Source organism: Tympanuchus pallidicinctus, unplaced genomic scaffold (genome assembly GCF_026119805.1).
Source record: "Tympanuchus pallidicinctus isolate F22 unplaced genomic scaffold, pur_lepc_1.0 scaffold25, whole genome shotgun sequence".
NCBI classification, from domain to species: domain Eukaryota; kingdom Metazoa; phylum Chordata; class Aves; order Galliformes; family Phasianidae; genus Tympanuchus; species Tympanuchus pallidicinctus.
The window spans coordinates 3,782,473-3,809,061 of record NW_026294742.1 but is presented as its reverse complement, the minus strand read 5'-3'; the positions used below and the strand labels follow the sequence as shown (position 1 = coordinate 3,809,061).

The 26,589-nt window shown below is 42.4% G+C and overlaps 1 protein-coding gene across 7 annotated transcripts; it reads right to left on the bottom strand.

Moving 5' to 3' along the window:
- Positions 1-99: 99 nt before the first annotated feature.
- Positions 100-26,550, bottom strand: SFI1 (SFI1 centrin binding protein). 7 transcript variants are annotated; one of them, XM_052689301.1, is made up of 31 exons: positions 26,447-26,550; positions 24,903-24,983; positions 23,399-23,575; positions 22,387-22,458; positions 20,087-20,194; positions 19,693-19,787; positions 18,113-18,230; positions 17,769-17,871; positions 16,381-16,537; positions 15,452-15,613; positions 14,858-14,928; positions 13,661-13,753; positions 13,253-13,350; positions 11,430-11,511; positions 10,357-10,535; positions 10,053-10,128; positions 9,437-9,532; positions 9,236-9,312; positions 8,729-8,831; positions 8,160-8,256; positions 7,353-7,513; positions 6,861-6,935; positions 6,506-6,580; positions 5,959-6,135; positions 4,980-5,221; positions 4,072-4,167; positions 3,103-3,364; positions 2,271-2,418; positions 1,472-1,595; positions 681-783; positions 100-349 (listed from the first exon to the last, which is right to left on the bottom strand). In XM_052689301.1, the coding sequence occupies exons 2-31, from the start codon at positions 24,920-24,922 to the stop codon at positions 242-244; spliced, it is 3,555 nt and encodes a 1,184-aa protein (XP_052545261.1). In that variant the 5' UTR covers positions 24,923-24,983; positions 26,447-26,550; the 3' UTR covers positions 100-241. The 7 variants fall into 7 exon arrangements, with proteins under 7 accessions (XP_052545261.1, XP_052545263.1, XP_052545260.1 ...); XM_052689303.1 differs by lacking the exon at positions 26,447-26,550 and adding an exon at positions 26,214-26,319; XM_052689300.1 differs by lacking the exon at positions 26,447-26,550 and adding an exon at positions 25,923-26,034.
- Positions 26,551-26,589: the final 39 nt, after the last annotated feature.

The following is a 26,589-nucleotide window of genomic DNA, read 5'->3' as shown; positions in this document are numbered from 1 at the left end:
TTCTGTGAAATGTCAGATTAACCTAAGCTCCGTCCTATGAGTGCAGTGTGAAGTTTGTTTGTTTAAAACCAACTATGGTAACAAAATAAAACAAGCAAGAATATTTAAGTTAGTTTATAAAATAGAAGTACCACACCTGGACTAAGAGAATGCATACATCTCTTTCCATCCTCTATGCTTTCCTGCTATGAAAGGGGTGAAAACTGCAGCCACTCCTTCTGGAAGTCGGGTTCATATGAATTTACGTATCCAGAGCAACCTGAATGTCATGCAGGCGAGCAACCAGGTTCTGCACGTGCTGTCTCTCTCGGTGTTGTGCTTTGGTGAGAGCACTGATCCTCACCTCCAACTGAAAGTAAAGAAGGTGGCATGAATTGTTTGTACAAGTGTTTAGTCTTTTTGACTGAGGAAGACTGAATGAGCTCGACCAGCTTTTACGTTAACGGTCAGTGGAGCAAAACTGAAAAGTCTACTGGAGCTGCAGCTACACTTCTGAACAAAGATTCATTGACACAGCAGCCTGCTGAGCTCAGCAGCTCACTTCTGCTTACAAATTTCCCTTTTTTTATTTTAGTAACAGCTTACTAATGATTCCCACAACTGCCATTAGCCTTCAGGCTAAGTGCATAGCATAGAGATGACAAGTTAGACTTTGCTTTGTTTGTTTGCTGTTTACTCACCTGGTCCAATTCTTGCTGAACTTTCTGTATACTATCTTGATCCTGTGGTTGTGCTCTCCTTTCTAGCCACTCGTGTAGAATCTCTGCCTGCTGCCGACAAGACCTGATAAAATGGATTAGAAGGATTCTTATCCAAAGTAGGAGCTCAGCGGTCTAATCCAACTTAGATGTGCAACTAATGCCTTTTTGTTTTGTTTTTGTCCCAAACCAGTGAGGGATGAAAGTATAAAAAGGGGAATAAGGGGTGCTGGGAAGTAGAAAAGTGTCTGGAAGCTGTCATCTCCACCTTTACTCCTATTCCCAGACTTCTGCATTTCATGACAGACCCCACTCCTCCAACCCCCATTCTTTTTCAAGCACTTCAAATACATTTTTAATGTTCTATTGGAGAAGCTCTCTCTCAAGTCCACAGTTTTAGTGGAAGGTTTTTTTTTGTTTTTGTGTGTGTGTGTGACAACCTGAAAATTCACCCCTTGTGATGAAAGAGCTGAAAGATTCATTTGAGCTACACTTCGTTTGCATTGCCTTCAGATTATGGCCAGTGACACTTTGGTCAGTGTTTCTCCAGTACTGCCGAAGGTATAAAACTAAACCAGTTGCAGACTGCAAAAGAAATTGTGCTTGTACCCTTTTCTCTCACCTGGAGTGAACTCCTAAAAGGACAGAAACCTTTGTTTAGTTCACAGTTCCGTGAAGTAGAATGGTTATTTCCATAAGTAGACATGCTCATACAAGCCAATATTGAGCTGACAGCACAAAGAAAGGCTGGCTGTAGAGGCTTTGCAACCTACTTGAGTTCTTGCTTCCTGCTGAAGTAGTACTGCATTTGCTGTTGGATGCTCTGGAGCTCTGCTTCTAGCTTTCTCTGTAGCACTATTTCTTCTCTGGAACTGCGCTTTCTTTCTTCCAATTCAGCTGAATGGAAGATAAAGGGCACAAGCAAGAAAAGTACACTTATTCTGTTTCTTCTTATCAGGGAAAGTCAGGTTAATAGACAGGAAACATGAAACCCTTGAGTCCTTTTCACAATTTGTAACCACATGGCATCTGTTGACTCAAAAGATCATAGCTAAGAAAGCAGGAGTCCTGACAGCATTACAGGCTCTCACTTTAAACATAACAAAGATGAGAAATACTGTAGAGAATAGTTCTGTACTACAAATGCTGCTGATAATTTTTTGTTTTATATCTACTGTAGAAGTAAGTCTGGTCCCATCAAGATAAATGCAGTATAAAGAGGTGCTCAGGCATCATTTATCCTCTTAAGTTTTCCAGCAGTGCTGGGTGAATTCTACCCTCTCCAGCTCAGCTTCATATTCATGCTGGGTATACATGCATACCCCACTGCTAGCACACTGCTAAAATCCTGACCCCGATCAGTTCCAATCCTTCCATCTCCAGAAGGGCTTTAGTTCTATGCTTCAGCAGAATCCACACAGCTTTATTACCAGTCCAAAATAAATGGCTGAATCTTTACCTCCTGATGTTGGCATACAAGAATGCCTTGTCTCCCATGTTTGAGAGTTGAACTACAATCTTTCATAGACTGAAAGAACATGTAACCACTAGAGCTTAGAGCTGAGGACCTACCTGCATTTTGGTGACTCTGTTTTCTCAGTAATTCTTCAGGTGACAGCAAATGTGACCTTAAGCTTGGTTGCAATTTCTCCAACTCTTTTCTCTGTTGACAAGCTTTGGAACAGGCTCCTGTCTGACCACGCACAGGCTGACCTCCTTTCTGCAAGGTCAGAAAGACATTATTTTGTTCCTCGGATGATTTTCCTTAGTTTCCTACCAGGAGGAATGCACCTGTCCCAAGCTACTAAGCCCTCCTCACATGAAAACACTGCCTACAATTATTGAGCCTGTCTCACAGGCACCACTTGTTCTGTGCTATTTGAAAAAAATAAGTTCTTTCCTTGACAGCAGGGAAGTACTCCATCAAGATTAATACCTTTTATTCTGAGTGCAACTGAGGAGTTTAAAATGCAAGCACATCCTTGTAGGTGAAATGAATTTCAGATGCAAGTTCTGGGCTATAGCCAATACTCCTAACCTAAGTTTCTTAAATTCCTGTAATCTTGGCAAACTACTCTGAAATGTTGAAGGAGCTGCCCCCCAGGTCAATTGCTAGGAGGAGCATCCTACTGGGAAGGACACAAGACCAGTACAAATTCTTGCATTGTAGTTTAAAATACATGGGCTGGCCAGCAAGCACAATGTTGCTTTAGATTGGTGGTTCTCAAACATTCAGACAGTTCACTTGGTCAGTTTCTAAGATGACAGCTAGCAGAAAATAAAAATAGCTCAACACCTGGATAGGGAATCCTGAGCAGTCCTAGGAAGAAACAGCAATAAGCTGCTCGTGTGCTGACAGCAGCCCAGTGAGCACACTGGTTTTTCCCTTCAGCAATACACTCACCATTTCTGCTCCAGCTTTCACTTGGGGCATGAAAGATGCAGGAGACCATAACTCTGGCTTCTGAACAGCGCAGTGCACATCACTTGTCCTCGATGGTACAGATGGGAGAGCACTGTGTGTCAGAGGAGAGTAGCAGTGAGTGGTACTGCCCAGTTGAGAGAGCCTCTTACAGGTGTTTTCTTCCATTTCCATTGTTAACATTAAATTCCCATTCTGAGAAGAACATTTGTTCACATCTGTTGGCTGAAAAGGCATTTCTGATCTATAAAGGAAGAAAGAAAGTACCCGTACATTTCAACCTACTGGCTTTATACTTCACAGTCAGTGGAAAAAAAAATAAACAGAATCTTGCTATTACCTCGCATACTGAAATAAGCTCCTGCCATGCAGGGCACTAACTGGCTTCCTAAACCACCAGCAGTACCATAATGGCACAGAACTGCTAGCAACCTACCTCCATCCAGACCTGCACTGACCTTGCTGTAAAAACTAATTAAAAAATCCTTTCAAATGGGAAAAAACAATCATATTTTTAAAACTTTCCAGTTGGCTGTTCTGTTCTGCAGAAGCAACTCTCAATTTAACAAGAAAAATAAGAAAAACAAAATAAAAACAAAAAGCAGTTAAGGTTTCTACGATGCCTACCCACCCTGCTCCAGATCCTTCACACGAACCCTGGCTGAAACAACTTCAGTGGTGACAATTCAGCCTGAGTTTTGGAAATTGGCAATCTCTCATCTTTCCATTCAAACACTGTACTAATGAAACAAAGGCCTTGGTTGCTATTTAATTGACTTGAACGTTCCATTATTCCTGTCCACTTCACAAGAAATCTGAAATTTTAAGGCAATTTTGATAGTACAGGACAATGCACAGTCCCACAATTACTGAACGCTTTGTATTACAAAGGCACGGGAATTTGAGGGGAGAAGCACAGCGTAACACCATTTTCCTTCACAGATTTTCTACCTGGAAAAAGGAGTTCCCAGGAGTTCCTTTCTTTCTAGAGATTCTATGAGGAAGTCAGGTCTTCGTGGTGGTAGCCTTGCTCGTCGGACAACCTCTCTGAAAAGAACAAAACCATGTAGAACCATATAGGATCGTTATTATTTCAAATTGGCATAAGCTAAAGAAATAGTTTTATTCTGTCACTTATCCCCTGCCTGCAAAATTGCCCTTGCATGCAATAGTTTTTTAAGATTAGATTTCAACCTGTATCAATGTCACAACCTGGTTCAATGTGTGTTTATTGTTTTGTCAGATTTCATTCCCATGGTGGGGAAAAAAAGAGCTTCAGTAACAGCTCTAAGTCACTTGGGCAAGATAAGCTCTCACAATGGCATAAATCCCTCCACCACACACTAATCAAGTGTTCCATTATGTAACAGATCCTATGACAAACTATCAATACTCCATAAATTCATAGTTGCATGTTGAGAAAGTCCAGCTAGAAAGTGTATGGCTGAGATTATTCCACTTGTCACCAACAGAGAAGTCACAAAATCCTTTCATTACTTAAAGGGCAATATATATGCTATCAGCAGCTCCTGCATAGCTCAGCAACACCAGCCATGTGGCAAAGTGTCAGAGAAAGGAAAACTGCATGGAAATAACCATCACCACTGTAAAAACTTGGAAACATACCTAAATTTGTTTTTATCTATCTATAGTCAGTATCTATAGCTGAACAAAAGGACAGGGTGCTTTACTTTGAACCACAAGCAAAATTGTATGTGAGATTCAAACAAGGGATGGGATGTAGTGCTCCAAGACACAGATATGCACACATACATACACAGACACACAGACACAGAGTGTAGGTAGAACTACATGTAGGCATCAGAGGAATGCAGGAGAGACTAGAATTTTATGCTCACAGCTCACTGAGAGTTGAGTTATTGCCAGCAAATAGGAATGGAAGATCACTGCATTCTGAAGGCCACAGCTTTTCCTCTGCTGAATGTCCTCTTGTTTCAAGGCTGTCATCAGGTATTTCAAATGTCACTTGCTTCTTCAGAGGTGGCAGAAAAGAATGAGGCTTATTTAATTTCTTGTAGAGAGCCTTCTGTTTCCAGAGCATTGCACAGCGATAGACTGACTGGTGAAGATTGTAGGCTGCCTGCCAACACAAAGAACAGTACAGTATTTGACTGTTGAGAGTAGACAGTAACACCACCCCACCCATGGAGAGCACAAGTGAAATGAACTGCAATTCTGACGACCTGAGAGCCATACTATTCCTCCATGCTAAATCAGCAGGTCCAGCACATTAACATTTTGATAAAGAGAATTAACTGGGTGCTTCAGTAACAAGACAAGCTGCACATGAATAAACAACAACCAATGTCTTGAAAATCTGGAAAAGAGCTAGGGAAGCTGCCCAAGAACAGGAAGAAAATAATCAGTGCAGGCATTCCTATGATCCTCTCCACACAGGGCTGGGCAGACACTCCAAGGCAGAAGTGACACTGTAGCCCACATTTGCAAGCATAAGTGGTGCTTAATCTAGGGCAGGGTTAGATGCAGCTAAAACCTGGAGTTCAGAGACTTTAACCACAGGCAAAGGTTTTAACCAGCTACATTGCCTATGGTAGGATTTGGCCAGTTTTGAAACAGCTTCATTAAGACTTCCAGATCGCACCACAAGCCTGAACTGCTTTAGACTCAGCAGGGCTGAAGGACAAGGTGTTTTGCTTTGCACCACATACAAAAGCATACGTCTGATCCAAATAAGAGCTGAGATACAGAGTTCCAAGATACATACACACTGCAGACACACACACACAGTCAGACTGACCATAGATCAGAGCAGATCAGTGCCCTGGGTGTATCCAAGAGATCACTCTTGTCTCTTACCTTCATCTGGTTCCGGGCTTGGAGTTCTCCCCGCAACTGTTTCATGCCAGCAGTGTACCTCAAAATCCTGGTTACACCTTCTCTCAGGAGGGCAGCATGATAAACTCCTTTGGCTTTTTCAATGCGTTCTTTGTACTGCTGTTGCCTCTGGGCAAATCTCAGCCAAGCACTGAACACCTACAACATAAAGAGCAGACAGTTGAAAGCATTACAAAGACAAGTTCTGGGTGACAGACTCCCCCTGCAGACAAGAACATTCTCTGTTCCACTGGACAGTAACAGGTACAGCTACAGCAGGACACCACCAAAAAGACAAGGAAATAGGGATTTAAGTCAGCTAAGACAAGATAGGGAAAACACACAGAATTTCTTTTTAACTGGATAAGAGGGGCTGGGGACAGTTTTCCAGCATACTAAATTGATATACAGCACTTCAAAGAGGAAAAGGAAAAAAGAGATGCACAGTGTGCACTCTGCAGTCAGACCTATGTGTGATGTGCACAGTCTCAAACACACTTGTCTGCCCCTGAGCCTCACACAGCCTTACCTTCCTCTGCAATGAAAGTGACCAGTGCCACAATGCTTGCACTGTCTGCCGCTTTTCCCATTGCTGCTGCAACAGCTATAAGAAAAAAATATATATTGTACAATCAGGTTGGGAGTTTACATGTGCCACACCAGAAATACTAGCCAAATGCAGCATTGACCAAAGAGGAAGTGCTGGTAGAACCATTGCTGAATACCTACTCAGTTCACCCAGTATACGTAAGGAGTCTCCTGAGCTAATGGAACCAAGAATGTTTAAATAATTTTGTTTGGTCTCACGTGAAATAAACATGAAGAAGAAGAAGGAATAAGCATCAGCAAGGAGTTATATACTTAACCAAGGGCCAATTCCATACCCTTGTCTTCCAGCACAAAAAGAAAGTAGAGCGAAGCCTATGAGTCATTAGCTGTCCTCCTTTTCTCTGCAGTAGCTGCAAGGCAAAAAAAGAAATGAGTCACTTGCACACAAATCCAATTTATCTGAGCCAAATGCTACTAGAGCAAAACAAGTACCAAGGGGCCTTCATCATTTACCCTTTGTTGAGGCCAGCCACCCACTCTACAGTGTAACACCATCTGCAAATTTTCAAGCCCCCAAAAAAGACTTCATCGACAGTAAATTATTTCACATATGGCAGCCCAGCTTGTCGTCCCCTGTTACATCTGTTAGTTCTAATCAACACTTCTTCAAGCAAAGCACATGCATGTTCCTTCCTAAGTGCACAATACACTTAAACTCCTCCTGGGCCAAGACTATCATTTCTTTCTCCAGACACATCACTTGCTCCTCTACACCAGCAACTTCCCACCCTAAGCAACTTGCTAGCGAGGTTGCTGATCCATCTCACCATCTTCTCAATGCACTGCTGATGGTATTTCTTCCATTTTTCCAGGTAATTCTGCAGTAGGTGCTGCTGATGGTGCTGCACTGCTCTGTGCTGCTGAACCTTCATCATCAGAGACTCCTTAGTAAATTCCTTCCAGCAAAGAAACAGGGTCTGTAAACGCACTATCAAGAAAAGACAAATTAACTACCACACTGAAAGAAACTCAGTCTCAGCTGCTATTGATTGATCAGCTACTCCTCGAGGCTGTTTTGGCCATACTTCTCACTGACAGTACTCAGCACTAGGAAGAAGGATGCTGAAGAATTTCAGATGCCAGTCCTGATGCTTTGCCCTCTTCTGCAAGTCTTTCCTGATGTCACTGACACTCTTTACTTACACTTTAGGAAATCATTTGACCTCTTTGTGCTTCAGAGTCATCAGCCACACTGTTTACAAGAAATCATGACAATGCTTGCAGAGTTTGAGGGCCTTTTCATGTTAGCGACTAGAGGCAATAATTGATAAAATGACACAGCCTTCAGAACAGAGATGTCTGAGCATCTCAGTATCACTAATGGAAAACTCCATTAAGGATGGAAGTGTTATCATCCATTATACAGAGAGGGAACTGAGAGAGAGGCATAAGCAGCTTTCAATAGAATGCTGGAGCCCCAGGTCATTCCCCATTCTATGGAACCAAACAGTTAGGCTTAACATGAAGTCATGCATACTGACAACATAAAAGACAGCCCTACTAAGCTACGCCTTTCTAGGGACCATACATGGATAGCTAAGTTTTTAGGGAGTTTAATATCCCCATCAGCTCACCTGCATCCAAATGTTTCCTGGCTTCCATCACAGCTGCCACCTTCTGCTGACGGTGATACACTTGTAGTGAGGCAGTGCACCTCCAGTGCTGCAACACCTGAAAGATGTGATGCAAACAGGGGACAGGATACAGACTGACACTGTAATATTCTTAGAAGTGGAAGCAGTGTACTCCACACTGCTGGTACCACAACCATTTCTATTTTATTTTTGCACATCAGGCTTAGCAAAATGGTGCAAATTTCCTACAAATGAAATTTCAGAGGGTCCCCCTCACATTTTTTTCCAAGGCATTCTTCTGTCTTCCCCACAGGTAATACTGCTATCAGTAGTCGTATCAGACCACTTCCTCCTAAGGAAATGGGGAGGAGGAAAGTAACAAGAGCTCACTCACAGAAAACAGTTTCAGAGATGCCAGTTGAAATAACCTGGAACTGGGAATTTGGTTCTCACAACTTCTTAGGCCTTTCTTGATAGTGGCTCTTAGATCAAGTTTTGATTCCTTTGAATTGCATTACTTGACCCCACTTGACCTAGCATTTGTGCAGACCTTAGTATATCTGCTCTACCTTTAACAGGATTGCTCTCTGGTAGTGCTCATCTGCTTGAGTAGTCACTTTTCTTTCATGTATAAGAGCAAGAGCATTTTCCCTCCACAAATGCAGAAGCTGCCTGTAAGCAAAATGAAAACAAGGAAAAAGAAAATATTAGGAATGATTCTCACTTCACCTGGTACCTTCAGTGCAACAGCAGTCAGAATCCATGCACTGCAGGGAATGACACAGCTTGCTGTCTGGTGTGTTATGGAATTGAGCACAAATAATCTCTTGCAAGTGCAACAGGCACAGTCAGTGAGATGGTAACAATAATTTAAAGAAAAGTTAAAGCAAAATAGATAGTGACCCAGTAAGTGGCTGAATTCTTTTAGTTAGACCAGTACAGACACAGTCAATACTCAACACCAAATGCTCAAAAATTTACGAGGGTGGCAAGCAAAAGAAACACAGTAACTGATTACAGTGCAGTTACTCCTCTCTCATGCTGCACTGCACAAGTGAACACAAACACAACCTTACCGCAGCAGCAGTCTAGTGTGCTGTTCCTCCTTTTCAGCTACTTGGTACAGAATGCAGTGAATGTTATTTTGATAACTCTGTAAGAAAAGCAGAGAGGTGAGATTTCCTAAGCTGCCAGGGCCTTTGAGAAGAGAGTTTCTCACTGAAACACTGAAGTACACACAGACAAGTTTCCACAAAGAAAAAGGCATTCTCTCTTACCTTCCAGGCTGCCAACATCTTGCCCAGGAGCACGTGCTGATAATGCATGTCTGCCTGCACCAGCTTCCTCCATTTCTCACACTGATGCTGCATGTACTACATGGAAGGGAGAAAAAAAAATGCCAAAAATAAAATAGATAACTGATGAAGAGAAAACTAGCAATGACAGACAGCAGAAGGAAAAGGACCATTCCTAATCTCTGGGGAAACACTGATCCTTTATCTTGCTGTAAAGGGTCCACAAACTAGTGCTGCAGTCTGCTGTTCCTTTCAAAAGGGCTAAAGGGCTAGATCTCAGAAGGACATATTTGGTGGAACATACTAGGAACAATTTCATCACACTAACTATGGCAACATTCCTAGATAAATCTCCAAAGCTATAGTCCCATTCTAACCATCCCTAGAAAAGTGAACAAGATGAAGACTAATTCCCTTCACTCCTGCATTATCCCTGTTCCACCCACACTGAATTGATTTTATCCACCTGGGAAGAGAGAAGGACTTAGGAATGATTTGTGTTTAAAATAATTTCCTTTAAAGTGTAGCCATGTGGGTACAAGCAATTTGAATAAAATAAAAAGGATTTAAGCTTTTCCCCAGCTGTTAACTGTCTCACCTTTCTCCATTTGTTCCAAGACTGCTGCAGACACTTTGAACAGTGAAACCTTAAGGCCTGCATCTCCTTGAGCTTCCTATAGGAGAAACAATTTAATTATTTCTCCCTCAGTGCAATCCTCGTTACTGCACATCTTTAGCCTGAGTCCATATTTGCTACTGTCAGTTTACTCAGTGAAAGATAAACCAGTATAATCTGAAGCACAAATAAGGAGTCAGAGTCACTGAATTAAATGTTGCTTTGTCAAAAGTGGGCCACCACAAGGGCCAGTCCAAATAATTCTCCCCTTTAAAAAATTTCTTACTCCATTTTTCTCTCCTGAGTATTCTTCTTCCACAGATGGAAAGCATTCAGAAGAAGAACGTTCCTGTAGTGATCTCTTGCACGAGCCAAGTCCTCCTGCTCTTCCAGACGTGCAGCTGTTCTTCTACGCCAAAAGCACCAGAAAGAAATCAAAAGTTGCCTTTCAAAATGAAGTACAGCCTATAATAGTGAGAAGATGGTAATGAATACATGACACAGGTCAGCTGCAAGCAATGGAAGAGACATTTATTCAAAGTCAACAGACAGAACTGCCCCATGTTTATTTTCATCTTTTCACACTGAACAGCAATGGACACAAAGCCCGACTGCCGCGAGTTCCTGTCAACTGTTCTACCTGCTCCTGTGTTTGTGGAGGGAGAAACTGTTATCAGAAAACAGCAGACCAAAAAGAAAACATGGAAACTAATAAGTAGCACTTGAAAGACTCCCAACTATTGACAAGTTCTGTTGAATTTGCATGAAGAGATAAACTCAGAACAGTAACAGCCAGATGCATCTCCACAAAACCACCAGCACATGCTAACACTGACTATAGCTGCACTATACTGTGTAACTGTGTACACTGTCATGTAACTTACAGAGCACAAAATAAGGCAGTGGCTACTACGTATTTAAGACTGCAAGATCATATATACATCTGGAACTGAAATATTCCCCAGGAACCTCCTGGACACCTATCTAAAGCTGCTAGAGTGTCAGTAGAACCCCATACCTCTTAAATACACCAGGTTGGCTCTCATTATTACTGTTTCAACCAGGTAACTATAAAACAGAATGCCAACATATATGTGCACACTGTGAGGGAATAAGTGAATGACTCGTGTGAACGGTTCTGATAATCAGTTGCCTGATTCTATTTATAAATAAGCAGCTTAATCTGAAATGATGATTAGTAAATACTGGTTGTTTCTGTAACTTGGTTCCACCACCAGGAAAAAAGGAATTTACAACACCAAAGTCCATTTCATGTTAACTAAGGTTCACTTGGAGTGACTAAGAAAACACCCCTCTATTTCCTGAGCAAGGCCTGCTAAAGAAAAAAGTTACTTTTACCCTGTTCTCTCCCATCCTGTATTCTTGCTGCTTGCACGCCTTCACCAACCATGTGTCAAACACATGTCTCATCAACACCCTCCTGCAAATAAAGAGGAAGACTATCAGCACAGAAGATAAATTCCTTCACACAACTTATTTCATAAACTTCAAAAGAGCAACCTATCTACAGCTCAAACAGCTGCTTGATCTTCCACCTCAAGCTGGACCTCTTGGGAAATTTGGTAGCTACACAATTTTCTGGGTTAAAGCAAGAAAACAAACAACAGAAACTACCAGACAATTAGTCTGTCCTCTGAAACCTTAAGGAGAGTACATGAGACAAAACCAATGAATTTAATGAAGTTATTATAATTGCCTGCTTTCACTCAGATAATTCAAAAGATTGTTCCAACTTCTGATTCATTTATTTATTTACAAACAAAGAAAATTATATAATAACTTCTTACTTCTCACCCATTACACATACAGTCCAACTTCTCCCTTGGAAATACTTTGAAGATCTTACTCTACTTTTATTTTTATTTAAAAACAAACAAACAAAAAGGAACATTGTAACAGAACTTGAAAAATGTTATGACAACAGAAAGCAGCATGGTCTGATTTCAATACTGATTGAATTCTACCAAAGCCTTCTTTTTTAAACAAGGCAAGGTTAGCTGCTATCATCAAATTTTCTTTCTCACTAGATGAAGATAATCCTTCCTTGCTAGTCTGCCTCCCTTCCAGAGATGGGCAAGAATTAAACAACGTTCCAAAGATGCAATGATATGCATTTGTAATTGAGCACTATATACTCTCACACAGAAGAAGCCTGGGGTAGAAGCATCCTAGTCAAAAGTCTGAGCTAATCTAGTGGGAACAGCACACACCCAGCACTACAGTTGTTATTTCTAAAACTCAGTCATGTGGGTGCACTAATTGGATTGTTAGCAAGTCTCAGCCCTTCCCTAGTCTGAAGTTTAAAATATATTTTGGACTCTCACCAGGCAATTGATGGTAGGTAGCTATTACAGCTCATTTTAAATTTATAGCTTGGTAAACAATGTGAGTTAATGGGCCTTCCTGGAGGATACTGGAAGCTGCCAATGGTTTTCAGTTTCAGCTCGAGCTCTGGAATCTGTGTGCTGTACAAGCCATGCTGTGCTGAGTAGCACAGAGCCGTCCAGTAGAGCTCTCGTTCTTCCCTGCTAATCCTCACCCAGCAATGAACAAGGTTCTAAGGCAACAGCATTTGGAGTACTTGAGCATCCTGCAATTTTTGAACTGACTGATGGCAGCATTAAGAACCAATAGACAGAAAAAGCATAAAAATCCATCCAAATTCATAACACATACATCCCACGAAGCTCCTCAGGTCAAATTTAAAAGCATTCTAGCTGCTTTGTTTATGTTGACTTATTTCTGAGACTAAACAAACTCAGCCTCTACAAAAAGCCTTATTTTCTCTATTGCTATTCTTCCAACATCAGGGCTGGCATACATGAGTCATCAGCTTCCCACTTCCCACAGAGTAAAGCAGCAGAAAGATGCTGAGCTCTGCCCGTGCCCATGTTCCAGCCTACTGCTCTCACTGGAGAACTTCCAGTTTTTGTATCCAATGTTGACAGGTCTCCAATTAGGCTTAACCCATCTCCCCATCACATTTTACACAGAAGTAGGAGATACAAAATGTTTTACACAGGAAAGATACCAGCAATTTGCATCAAGAGGGTCATGCTCCAATCAAAGAGGGTCATGCTCCAATTAACAGATACTAAATCAGAACCAAGGCTCACCAATCTCAAATTTGTATAAATTCATATGAATATTTCTCTGCATACCTGTAACGGGCATGAGCCACAGATGTTAAGGCCTGCTGTTGTTGTTCCTCCTTCTCTTCCAAACGGGACTTCCAGCAGTTCCAGAACTTCTGCAGCATCTGAAACAAAACAATAAAGATATGAAAAAGCATGGCTTTTAAAGGAAGGAGAAGAACCCAAACAAAGATTAAGTGTCTCACTAAACTTGCATGCAGCAGGCAATCATCGTTGCAGCATGCTGCCCTGCTTCACAAATTTTTTTTATTACCTGCTTTAATTTGTTGTGGCCAAATAAAAAGTCATGATAAACACTAGAAAACACAAAACTAAAACAACATACCTAAGGTGGACAACGGACTTAGGCAAGAGATTTTCTGTCCCTTAGTATTTAGAAACAGTCAGTGATTTAATTAAAAAAGTCACACTCACTGTAACTTGGTGCTGGTGGAATGAGAGATTTCTTCTCACTTGATGAAGATGACTGTTCATGACATTCTGCTGAAGACCCTTAAACCCAAACTTCTGTAGGAGTAAGAAATGCAAATCACTTGCACAAAATCCAAGTCAGCAAGCACTCATCAGTTTAGAACTGGCTGCTCCCATCAGCAGATATTTGATGTTCCTCCTTGCAATGCCTAACATTTATGATCTTGACATCAACAAAGCCATCCAATTTCCTCCCACAGATCATCACTTCTCCATTTAAACTAAAATTCCCTTCCACTTTCTCAGGGTTTTACATGAGACAACTAACTTTTTCAGTGACTACCAACACCATTACTCAAGTCCTTTCCTCGTCTACATCTTCAGTTCAGTATTCATAACTCATCTCTTATTAATAATAGAAAAGATCCACTTCCCCTTTAGGCCTTCTCTGCAGAATAAAAGCATTAACACACTGAAGTAGCTGCACTTCTTTTTCCCACAATTCCACAATACTTTGGCTCACAAATAAACACAGTAAACAGCACTATGTGAGAATCTTGCCTTAAAGGGCTCTTATGGTCACTAACACTTCCAATCTACGATCCAACCAGATTTTCTGCCATTCTTTTGATGATCCACACTTAAAGAATTCAGTTCTAAAAAAGCTGAAGGTTTGTGTCCACCTTTCAAGCAGTCCTCGTAGGCTTTTCCTTTTCTTTGGGGGGGGGGTGAGGGGTGAATAAAAACACTCCACTTGCTGCATTTGCTATCTCACGTGGAAAGCATGCATGGATTACTACAGAGGGAAGTACAAATAATTCTCCTTGCAGCAAATCAGAGTAAGCAGACAAACATCTAGGGCAGTGATACATAAAGAAACAAGGAAAAAGACATCACAGAAGATCTAGAGGAAAATTCTATTTCATGGTGAAAAGGCCAGGGAACAGGATAGCCTGATATAATCAAGTTTAATATGCTACTTCACTAGTTTCCTAATTGGAATAATGACTGTTTCAGAGAGTTGCAGTTTCCCCATCTGGATTCAATGCCATTCTATCTCTGGAATTTGGAAACTCACTGTGGTAGAAAATGGCACAGTCCCCACTTAGTACCCATGTACCACTGTTAGTATTCAAGGCACACTGAAGAAGTGTTTGAATTCTCTCCACAGCCCATGCTGTAACCCAACCGTGCTCTTACCAACAGCTGATGTCTGTGGTGCTTTTCAGCCAGCTCACATTGCAGAGTCTCTTCCACACACAGCACAACATCTGTTACTGAGTTAAAGCATCTTTTACACAGAAACACTCACCCTGATAAATACACAACCTTTTCTCACAGACAGGAATGCGATCTCCCATCTAAATTTGCTTCAACATTTGAATTTTCAGTACTGTTATTTATAGGGAGATATCTTGATCACAGTCAAGCTTTTAGATTTGGAAAGTTTACTGCAATACATTTGTAATTTGCCACTGCACAGCAACCAATAGCACAGCTCAAGATAAACTCTGACACAAGAACATTACAAAAAAACAAGCTCACTGTATACAGCTTGATGCTGACAGCTTTACAGATTCTTTTCCCATTTGCAGGTATTTTTTTCTCCTGCAGGCTCTTGGCTAACATACTGTGATCACAATAGCTTTACTTAGTATGGCCTTACACACATCCTTCTAATGATACCTTCACCACCCATGCTGCTACATGATACCCCTGCTTACTAACCAGATCCTTCCCCTGCAGTGATCTTTTTAACCTGTCCCTGCTGGTGACCACACAGAAAATGGATACAATGCCTCCAGTGTGCAAAGACTGTCCTTAAGGTAATCCTTGCTGACAGTCTATCAAGGTCCTTTTGGTAAGCATGCACTCTTCTCCTGCACTCCCATGACAGACGCCAATCTGAGAAACACTGCTGGACCACCCTGCCTTGGAGATGCTCTTGAGCCAGCTCTAGAAAATAAACAGACAAATTGTTTGTAAAATATCCCATTCTGGACTCATTTACTTCAGGTCCAGAAGCAAAAGTAGCTCTAACACTGTAGAATATGGTAAAAACACCCAGTTAACACTCAGCTGTGGACTACATTCTCCCTTTCGATCAGAAAGATGGTTTTAAAGCAGTAACTTACAGTACTAATTTAAGAAGGAAAACAAATTGATTTAACAAGTGCCACTGCGTCACTTATTCAATATACACAAGCTCACATTTCAGTATAGTTGTTACCAGTTTCCAGATAGCCAAGCTGGACACCTTTCCACTATCATCCATCAACAGGCATTCACCCAAACATCTGAATTTGTACTGGTGACTTCAAGGGAGTAACAAAAGAACTACTGTACTTCTCTTTACTGCCCTGTAGGATCTGTGATTTGCTCAATTACCAAGAAAATCCACACACAGCCCGGTTCATAAGAGCCCTGAATCGATCCTTCTCACATTTCTCTATCAGAATACAAACTGAAACACACACAGTTTCCTCAAGCTACCAGTAAAGCATTTTCTTTTAAATGATGTGCAGAGCAGCTGATCATCCTGACAGTTCAGTACAGAATTTGAGGCAGCCAGGCCTGCAACAGCGCACTGCCCAGGTAGCACCTCACCATCTGTTGAGGCTGCAGCTGCAGGAAGCACTGCAGTGCCTGCTATAATAAAAGTAATGGTGCCCTAAGCAAAGGGGCTGAGCCCCATCCTGCCCTTACTCACCATTTTCACTCACCATTCTGACGTTTCTTTTCCCTGTGGATGTTCACATATTCCAGCCATGCTTCCATGCACCTCCTCAATTCCCTGTGCACATGATGAGTAACTGCCTGAGTCTCCTTCTGCTTGGCACTCTGGCTGTTTAAATACAGGTGCCGCCACTGCAGCCAAGCCTGAAAGGACAATTAAGAGAGGACAGAAATGAGAAAAAGACAAAATTAGGGAAGCAGAACAAAGAAGGGTGGGCAGAACACACAGTTAATAGAAAATTCCCCATAGAAGTGGAAGCCACAAGCAATGAGCTTTTCTCCAAGTAAACAAAACCAACAAAAATCTACAATTATTTTAATCACTGTAGCTGTGGGTGGATAATAAAGTGCAAACCATGGTAACCAACCTTGCCCCAGCCAATTTAACAACCTGTCATTCCTCCTGTATTTACAGCCTTCTCTCTTACTCTAGTTCATTCAAATGCCCAAAGCAAAAGCAGCATAGAAAAGGCAAAAACACAGAGAAAGTTCACTTTATACTATATATGGGATTCTTGTTGTTGTTTTTCATATTCCCACATTTTTTTCCCCTTAGAAGCCCAAAATCATATTAGAATAATAATACTAGAATATTAGAAGCCCAAAATAAGAAAGGATAACAGACTTTCAGAAAGATGAGTTCCCAAACCATAAGCTTATCTCTTCAGCATGATGTTGTCCTAAAACAGGTAGTGCTGCTATCTTAGAGTGAAGGCAGAATTAAATACCATCATCTGATCTTTTTTTTCTTTTTTATTTTAATGAAACAGACAAAAAGCAACAGCTCCATGGAATAAAAGAAAATCACTTTAGCTGAAATGAAGGAACTGGCAACCTCTCAAGAATATAAAATGCTAGATGGAACTTCTTTACTCAAAATAGAGTTAAACACACTGACAGAAATGCACTAGGAGTGAAGGAATGTTGTCTTACAAAGAGGCAAGTTGCTGCCAAACAGGTGACTCGTGCTTGTCTCCTAACTGAATGGTCAACTGGACCTCACAGGAGTTCAGCACTCGCAAGAGCTGGATGCAGGAGCCTGCTCAGAACAACACAGCTGCATGCTCACATGCTGGTTATTTTCTTTTACCTCATGGCTAGTTATCAGGTGGAGAGAATTCTGACACCTTCACTACTATCACAGTAAGAATTCTTCTGGCTGCTTCCCAACAAATATAAGACATGGTTCCAGTTTGCCTTGCCTACATTTCTTGTAAATACTTTTTCTTGTAAAATAATCAAACAAAAATTACCATAATTTGCAAAGAAAATAACAGAAACTTTTTAATTATTCTTATTAATCAGCAACATATTAGCTACACCCATCTGCAATTTAAACATTGAAATGGTAGAGGCTGGACTTGCTAAAACTTACTCGAAATTGCAGGCTCTGAGCCCAGTGCTGCAGAGCCAAAATGTTCATTTTACGTCCAGCACAGACCTGACAGCATCGTCTCCTCCATGCTGCCCAGGATATCCTGCAAGGCAACATTACAGACATTCAAACACAGTTCCGCAGTTTTGTGCAAGAAATCATTTTCCTCTCACTGGAAAAGATACAAATGGAGATCTTTTAAGGCCACAGTCTATGGGCATACTAGAGGAATTCAAGTGAAATCAAACTTGGAACAAAGTCACTGCAGGAAAGATGATGGAATACAAGGAAAAATGGTGGCCTTATCATCATTCTCTCTCTGCTTATTTCCACTGCATTCTTACCGCAAACGGGTTCTTTCCCTGAATGCCAGTGCCACAGCCTGCATCCTTTGTTTTGTCCTTTGGACATCAACATAAACCAGCCAGTGCTGCCACGTCCTGAGCAGTTTTTGCTTCTTTGCTGTGCAAAACAAAAAATTACAGCACTTGAAGTTCATGCAAGAATCTGGCATTTTTAACTACTCTGCACCACTGCGGGTCAATAACCTCCAGCCTCCCCCACAGTGACACCTCGTGGGAAACCCTACAATGACACCAGAGTCACAGCCACAACCACCCACCGTGCCTAACTGTGTCACGTGGAAAGGGCCTCTGACGTGCTGACAGTGCTGTGCCACTGCTTCAGAACTCTGAATTATCAGCCACCGGCTCTGCTTTGTCTCACAGGATGTAAAATTGTATAAAAATACTCAACACAGCCTCATGGAATAAGAATTGCAGAATTCTCTTTGGTTACTTAAAAAAAAAAGCCACCATCAGTAGCTTTTCAAGTAACACAAACAGAGAACTCAACCAGAAATGAGCCCAGTTTGTTCAGAGGCCTGTAGAGCAGCTCAGTCAGAAGCGTCATAAATTCCAGCTTACCACTATCAGTGCACTGCTCTGCCTCCTTACAAAAATCTGGCTTGTCAGAGCTGATGCCACTGAAGCAAATTCATTAGAAAAAAATCATGCAAAAAATATAACTGATTTTATGCTACTTCACATCTACACCTCAAAAAAATACTCTTATTTATTTATTTTAAGATTTCTCTGTCATCTTATGAATCAAGCATTCACATATCTTAAACAGGTCACTTCTCCATTGTTTTGACTAAGTAACAAACAGCTACTTCTGTAATTACTCTGATCTCAGGAAAAAGAAAAAAAAGGAACTTCAGACAGTGTATTGTTTGTTTCTCAAGATGACAGTCTATCTTGTATCCTGGGACAACATTTGTATTCAAACAGACACAATAACATCTTGCAAGTTGGCCCAGAATAAAAATCGTCACAAATCTTTAAAGGAAGTCATCTTCCCTTCTATAGGAAGCACATTCCCTGACACCGAAGGAAGTTGCAACCAATACAGGCAACTTCATCAGTAGGACATCCAGTGCAGAGCAAAGAAGCTTCACAAGACAAAAGGAACTTCAGAAGTTTGGGCTTCTTTTCTGCTGCACAGCAGAAGCTGAAAGGAATCATGAATTCAGGAGAAAAAAAGCACAGGGAATCAATGCCTTATTTCTACTGCCATAGTTGGTAGAGAATTCCAACAGCATTCTAGTCAAAAATATCTGTCTGAATAGGTGATGTGATAAAGTGATAAAGTTAAACACAAGCAAACATAAAAATGCATTTCAGATCAGAGGGAGAGACCCTTAAGCTTATTCACCAACAGCCTTACACAGTGCACCAAAAGAAACCCCTCTGGCAGTTTTAGCCAGACAACCATCTGGACCTGAAAGCATTACACCCTCATAGGGTGGAGAAGGTAAATGCAAACATTCAAGGGACAGATTCTGTGCAAATATTTCCCCTTTGGTAGCTCCCATCTCAGTGTGCCCCCAAACAAAAGTAGTTACTGCCTCTTTTACACTTACCATGAGATTCTGCAACATAATATTTGTTCCTCTTTCTCCGTTGCTGGAATACATAAGCTTTCCAAGCCCTGAATATCAAACTGTGGAGTAAGTGCCTGAAAAATGAAAGAAGTTATTTGGTAAAATAGCTACCAGTGCCTAGAAGTGGGATTCTTTCAAGGTCAGCTGCATTCTAAAGATATGCTGGATATGAGATTTTTGGGTTCACCCTAAGAAAATAAATTTAAAGAGATAGGAAGAAAGATAAATTAAAAACAAGCAACGAAGACACTGCACTTGACCTAGAAGCACTACTGGTATTACTTAGCTACAAGTAATAGTAACTTCTTCAGCACCTAATGCCAGTTTCTCATATTACCATGTATGTACAGTGATAGAAAGTAACTTGACAAACCTGTAATGGCTGTCTGCTCTGAGGCTGAGCTGCCTTTCTCTGCAGACAACCCACCATTCTCTCCACACTCTGAAAGTTTTTTGAAGGATGTGCTGCTCATACAGGCATCTGCACAGATTAAAGATTTACAAGACAAATTTCAGGTTTGTTTTCAAGGTTAAATATGAATAACATTAATACAAATTTTCTAATCTTATCTGAGTAACCTAACAGCATCTATTGCATTTTAGAAGTGCTACACTACTGTGATACTTAAATGACAAGAAGCAATCGGTTCATTGATTCTTATAGTCAAGAAAGGAAAGGCAGACACTGACTGATTTGCCAAATATCTGAGTGCCAGTTGACTTCACACATATGAACAACTGACATCCTTTTTGCTCAGTTCTGTTTTAAAGATCACACCACTGGCCCCAGTGATAAACAATGATGCACACATGGTCCCTGCCCAATTCTGTTCTTAGTTTAAGATATTGAAATAAATACAAACGCTACTTGATTTTATAATGCATTGATATTTCCACTGTGTCCTTAGAAGCAGCATGCTGGTCTTAAGTCATCCTACATTTAAAATCTTCCCAGGGACCATTTAAACAGGCTCAAAAACTAACAACCTCGGTTTTGACACAGGTAATGTACATCACTTCTCCTTCCACATGGGTGCTAAAGCACAGAACAGATTCACAAGTTCCATTTGACCTTCAAATCGTTTAATTCCAGTAGAGCAGCCTCTATTTTTATACCCTACTTTAATCATCACACCTGACCAGGTGAGAAGTGATGCTACATTTCTAGTGAATTGTGAACAACTGAAAATTCAGATAGAGGAGTGGAGCTGAAACATTCTTCCATGTGGTCAAGATCATCTGATCTTGGTTTATGAAGCTGAAAGCCTCAGCAACTCAAATATGAACACTTCCCAAAATTTTCTTGACTATTTTTATTTTGGATGAAGAGAAGGAAAATGGAAGGACCCATGCAAACACAGGGGAGCAAATACAAAGCACACAACAAGCCCAGATGACCTTTAAGAAATGGGCCACATCAACGGGTTCAGAAGCCATCTATGCTCCTCACTGAAACACGCACGGATCCTCCTACAATTCACAGCTACCTACCCTGTGCCAAGCTGCTAAGTCATTCCAAGCACTCAAGCAGGGAAAAAAGAAAAAAGAAATGAGCTATACATTATCTGTGTGATTAGGTGCACTAACAGAACATCGCAAATAAAAGCCATGAGAACCAGGAAGTCCTAAATCTAAGGAGGCAGTTAATCACTGTTCACATCCCTTGTTGAACATCAGAAAATGTATTTCCACTCATCTTCCTTGGAAGGGAGGAAACGGGAGGAAAAGGGAGGAAAAGGGAGGAAAAGGGAGGAAAAGGGAGGAAAAGGGAGGAAAAGGGAGGAAAAGGGAGGAAAAGGGAGGAAAAGGGAGGAAAAGGGAGGAAAAGGGAGGAAAAGGGAGGAAAAGGGAGGAAAAGGGAGGAAAAGGGAGGAAGGGATCACTGTCCCGAGTTTACACGCAGCTGAAGCAAGCAATGCAAATTCAGCATATGGGATGGAAGGGCAGAAAGGTTCACAGAACAGCTTCTGTTCAGCAACTGAGGCAGGGCAGAAGGCATTCAGTGCTGCACAATGGAAGTGGACAAGGAGCCGCTGGGCCTCGCTCCGACCGTAACAAAGGCAGCTCTTCCCACTGGGAGCTGCACCGGTTCCCAAGGGTGTGGTGAAGCAAGAATGAACACGGCAATGAAAATTAAACAAGAAAAGAGTATCAAAGTGTTGGTTTTTAGTAGCTGATAGAACACCTACAACAGAAGCGAATCATTTGCCAAACGATTTCAAAGTCAGATGCACGTATGTAGACATGCTAAAAACAATACTTCAAGCACTAAAATGAACTGAAGATCTGTTTGTGTTCGAGATTAGGTATAAATTTGAAACATCATTAAATTTAAAGCAGGTATTATAATCATACCCCATCATTTGTATGCATGCACAGTTGAATTTCATCCAGACAACACAGTTCCTCTGAATTTAATAACTAAGGTTTAACCACAACTATTAAAAAAAAAAAAAGCTATTAAAAAAAGCAGAAGCAAGAAGAACATCCAAAGAAGATCTTCAAATTACCTCAATAGACATCCAAGTATTTTCTTGTCAGCCAGTAGACTCTTAGCCCAAAGTTACAGTACTAAACTATATTTAAAAAAATAACAACAAACACCTCCCAAACAAACAAGCACCACCAAAAACACAAAAATCCATAGCACTTCATCCATTGAACTTCACTCACCTGGCTTTGGAAGGGAGAACTTGTCCAAATGTCCTTTTTGCCCAGAGATAGAAGAACTTCCTTTCTAGGTAACTGAAACAGAAGGAAAGTTTAGAATCTTTGTACTCTTCCTCTATTAACACCCAGGCAGCAGTAAGAACAGGAACTAAGGCTAGTTGTAATTTCAATAATAACACTGAGGGTCTGATTTTACAGAGATCAGGGGCACATACAAAATATTTACAGCCTGACATTAGTACCTTTAAACAGAACTACTCATCCAGCATAAAGAGAGGTCAGTGCACCACTGCAAAGCCGAGGTGTTTTCAAGCAGCCCACTTGCCTGCAGGGATACGAAATATCAGGCTGCCGATTGACTGGGGTGTGTTCTGTGATTTAAGGAGGTAACATTACTGTTTCTCTGCCGTGAATCAGCTGTATCAGACTTTCCAGAACAGTCAGGCCTCTCCAACATCTACCCCTCATCCCACCTCCCCCACAGTTCTGCCTCTACAGGCACCAGCTCAACATGGCAATCTGTGACTGCGATACCATCGGCCCTGTTTTCAAATGGTGTTAAGAAATAACTGGTTCAGAGATGGCCCAATAAGCAAGAGAGCTGACACACAGCAATTACAGCACACTGCCACGCAGAGGGCCTCCCTCCTTCAGCAAGCCTGAGCAGCTGCTCCACTACTTGAACAAAATACCACGCTTTTGATCTGTAAATAATTACCACCCCATTTTAGTCAAAATTACTTCAATAAACAAAAGAAGAGAAAGAAGAGCAAGATTAAATTATTACACCTCGACAGGCTTCTAGCAACACACGCTGTTCAACAGCCATTGTTAAACTTGACATTAGAAAATCAGAAATGTAGGAAATCTGAGCAAATACACATCCTCAGGTTACCACAAGAAATACCAAAGAGTAAGACCTCTGCTTTAGCCCCACTTATACTATTAAAACCACACTTCTCTATGTGTGAGCCCCCTGCTGTGCTCAGTAAAAGATATATAATGTCTTTATCACCTGATTTGGAATTCTTTTAACCTTCTTCCCTGACTCTGGGCATACCCAACTTGATCCAGACTGTCACCACATCTGTCCTGAAACTGCCTGACAGCTGGGTGAGCAATGGATTGTCCAGCTGCACGCACCTCAGGCCGAGGCAGCAGTTGAATAACACGAACCTTGCCAGGCTTTAATCTTTAGAAAAAAAACAAGAAAAAAAAAGAAAAAGAGAAATATTTTGCACAAAGCCACACTAATGGAATGATTTCAGTAAATTTAATATATTACAAAAGTATGCAATTGCATGTAGAAGCTGACAGCTACACGATACTACAATGTTTCCCTATCACCCTACCTGTTTTCACAAATTCAACCTCTAAAAAAGCAGAATTAAGCATAACTGTCCATCTAGTTTACTTTCACATGGTTTGGAAAACAAGAATAATAAAAAAAATCCAACCAGATGAAACTTGCTGGACCAGTTGTGTTGAAGCCTCTCTCCCCAAACAAATACTGCTGCCACCACAAAAATTTGCACATTAGGACAACAAACATTCCTGAACTCCATAACAGGCAACAGAATCGAATGGGCTCAAGTCTCACCCTAGCAATCAGCTGAACTGAGCTAGGAAAAACACGGCTGCAGCCTGAAAAAGTCTTGCTTCCACAAAGTTATTGGAACAATCCACACCTATAAGTTGCAGGAGATCAGCTGAGAAAGTATGCACAGCACGAATAATACACCACTAAAATGGACAAACAACCAACATCCAGTAGTTTAATAGTAAAAACCTCATAGGAGGAAACAGGGGATTTTTGGACTGCTCCTGTGTGCTGCAAGGAGCTAAAACAAAGCCAATGAAACAATAACAAAATGCACTTTTTGCAAAAGAAATAAATTCTTCTTCTATAAAATATTATTTGAATGTCTTCAATAGGAGGTGGGGCCCATCCAGCTGACAAAAGAATTCTGTGCATCTGAAGATGTGCAGTTAGGGCAGCTGTATCCACTTTGAAGAGTTTCAGTTCAAGTGCTTGTAAAATTACCTGCAAGAGCTTTCAGCACAAGTTTTTGTAGACATCTACAAGGCCCAACTTCCTCTAAAACCTTCTGAACTGTTCTAAGGCAAACTTAGTTGAACTTTCAGCAACGCAACATTACAAATAGTTAAAAAAAAAAAAAATCAAGCTTGGGTAAAACATACAGAAATTTTGTGTTCAAGTGCAAGGCATGTCACACAAAATTTCTGAATGTTTACCCAAGCAGCAGACACACTGCTTAAGGAACACTGCTTTTACTGATAGTGTTATGATAACACAAACCCATGAAGTCATCTGGTTACTCGTGAGCTTTTTATTTATTTACATTTGAAGAGGAACACTTTCTGATTAATAACATTCCATAGAGACCACTAAACATCCATATGAAAATAGACGTCTGTTGTCTTGCTGAATTTATAAGATGTCATCATAAAATTAATAGCCAAGGTCTTTAATAAAAAAGCATGCTATTATTGCTTACCTCCTTTTGGATTTCTCCATTTTGCTACAGTCCCAAGACTGCAGGAAATAAATGCACTCGCTGCACCGAGCTGTTGTGTAGCTTTGGATAAAGAAATTTGTTCTGATTACTCATGAAGTGAAACCAATTCCCCCTGTCCCATCACAACACATCCTGCTGAAGAGTCTGCCCCCTTGTTTCTTACAGCCCCTTTAGATACCGCAGTGCTGCTCTCAGCTCTCCCCACAGCCTTCTCCTCCCCATGCTGCAGTCTCAGCTCAGCCTGTCCTCACAGGGAGCTGCTCCATCCCATGCACTCTGTATCTGCAGAATGACAGGAACTCCACTCACCCCACCTAAATATACAAAGAACATTGTGTATTTCTAGACGTTGAACATGGAAAGCATCCACCTGCACACTCGCAGCCTTGCTGATGGATCCGCAGGCAATAAACAGCCATAACCACGTGAACCCCACTACAGAAGCTGTGCCTGGGTAAAGCTGTGCTAGAAAGATGGTGCAAAGTGGAACAGATGACCACAGGGCCAATCGAGGGATAGAAAATCAGTACCTAACCGATCTGACTCCATTTTTTAAAAACCTCTAGCATCTACAAACACAAGAAAACGAATCAAACAGTGAACTTCTGGGATCACAGAAAGCAAGGCTCTGTACAAAGCCCAGCACCCACAGATTTCAACGTGTAAGATTGAAGTTGTGCCAGAACACCTTGCTGCAGCCAGGCTGAATTTCCAGAACGAGTCAGAAGGGCCCCTCAGCCCCCAGCCCACGCCGCGCATTGGCCGGGCTGCGCCACACAGCGACCTCTCAGAGCCTCGAGCCGTTCAGAGGCGGGGCCGCTCCTCCCGCACGAAATTCCCCACAGCAGAGAGGATGCAGAACCCGAGCGCTTTTTGCGCTTCCGGACAAACGGCCGAGAACCGCAGAAAGCCGACGCACAGCTCCGGAGCTACCAGCCCTCACCCGGGGCCGAGGTCGCCACACCGCCTCCAGCCCGTTCCCTCGCCCTCTACCCTCACCGGAGCGCCGCAGCCCGGCGCGTCCCCTCACAGCGCGGGACGGAGCACCGACACAGCGCAGCCTCGCACAGCCGCGCCTCACCGCCGCGCCCCGCCCACCACTACTGAGAGAGGCCGGAGTGCCGCCCGCGCAGCGCGGCGCCCCCTGGCGGCACGGAGGAGCGGCGGCCGATCGCGGGCCACGGGCCGCTACGAGGGGAGCGCCGGAGCGCTGCGGCAGGGGCAGAGCGGAGCGACGCCGTCTTTTATTGTAGGGAATTTCTGCCTCGGGTATCCGTTAATTCGCATTACACCGTTAGGCGCTGACAGGACGGCGCCTCCGCCGCCGACTGCGGTGACGCGTGCCGGGCAGTCCCCCCGACCGCGATCGGCCCCGCAGCACCGCCGGAGCCGCGTTCCCATCCGCGGCGCCGCGCCCGCCCCGCTTCGCTCCGCCGCCCCGCCCGCACGTGGCGGCGCCGCGTCCCTCGGGGCTGCCCGTCCGGCCGCCTGCGGGCCCCGGGGCACCGCCCGCTCTCGCTCACCCGGCGCGGCGCTCGGCGCGGAAAAACAACGGCAGGACGAGACGAGGGGCGGCGGCGGGCGGCTGGCGGTGGAAGAGGCGGCTCGGCCCCGCGCCGTGCCCGGCTTTTCCAGTCAGGCGCCGCGCGGGGGAGCCCGGCCTCGA

Bases quoted from the DNA above. Each gene is read 5' to 3' on its own strand.
- SFI1 (XM_052689299.1), bottom strand. From the start codon at position 24,358: ATGCACAGAATTCTTTTGTCAGCTGGATGGGCCCCACCTCCTATTGAA. The intron at 13,754-14,857 runs GTAAGAGCACGG...TTACTCCTACAG, and splicing joins ACCACAGACATCAGCTGTTG to AAGTTTGGGTTTAAGGGTCT. The intron at 3,365-4,071 runs GTAGAAAATCTG...CTTCCTTTATAG, and splicing joins CTGGGAACTCCTTTTTCCAG to ATCAGAAATGCCTTTTCAGC.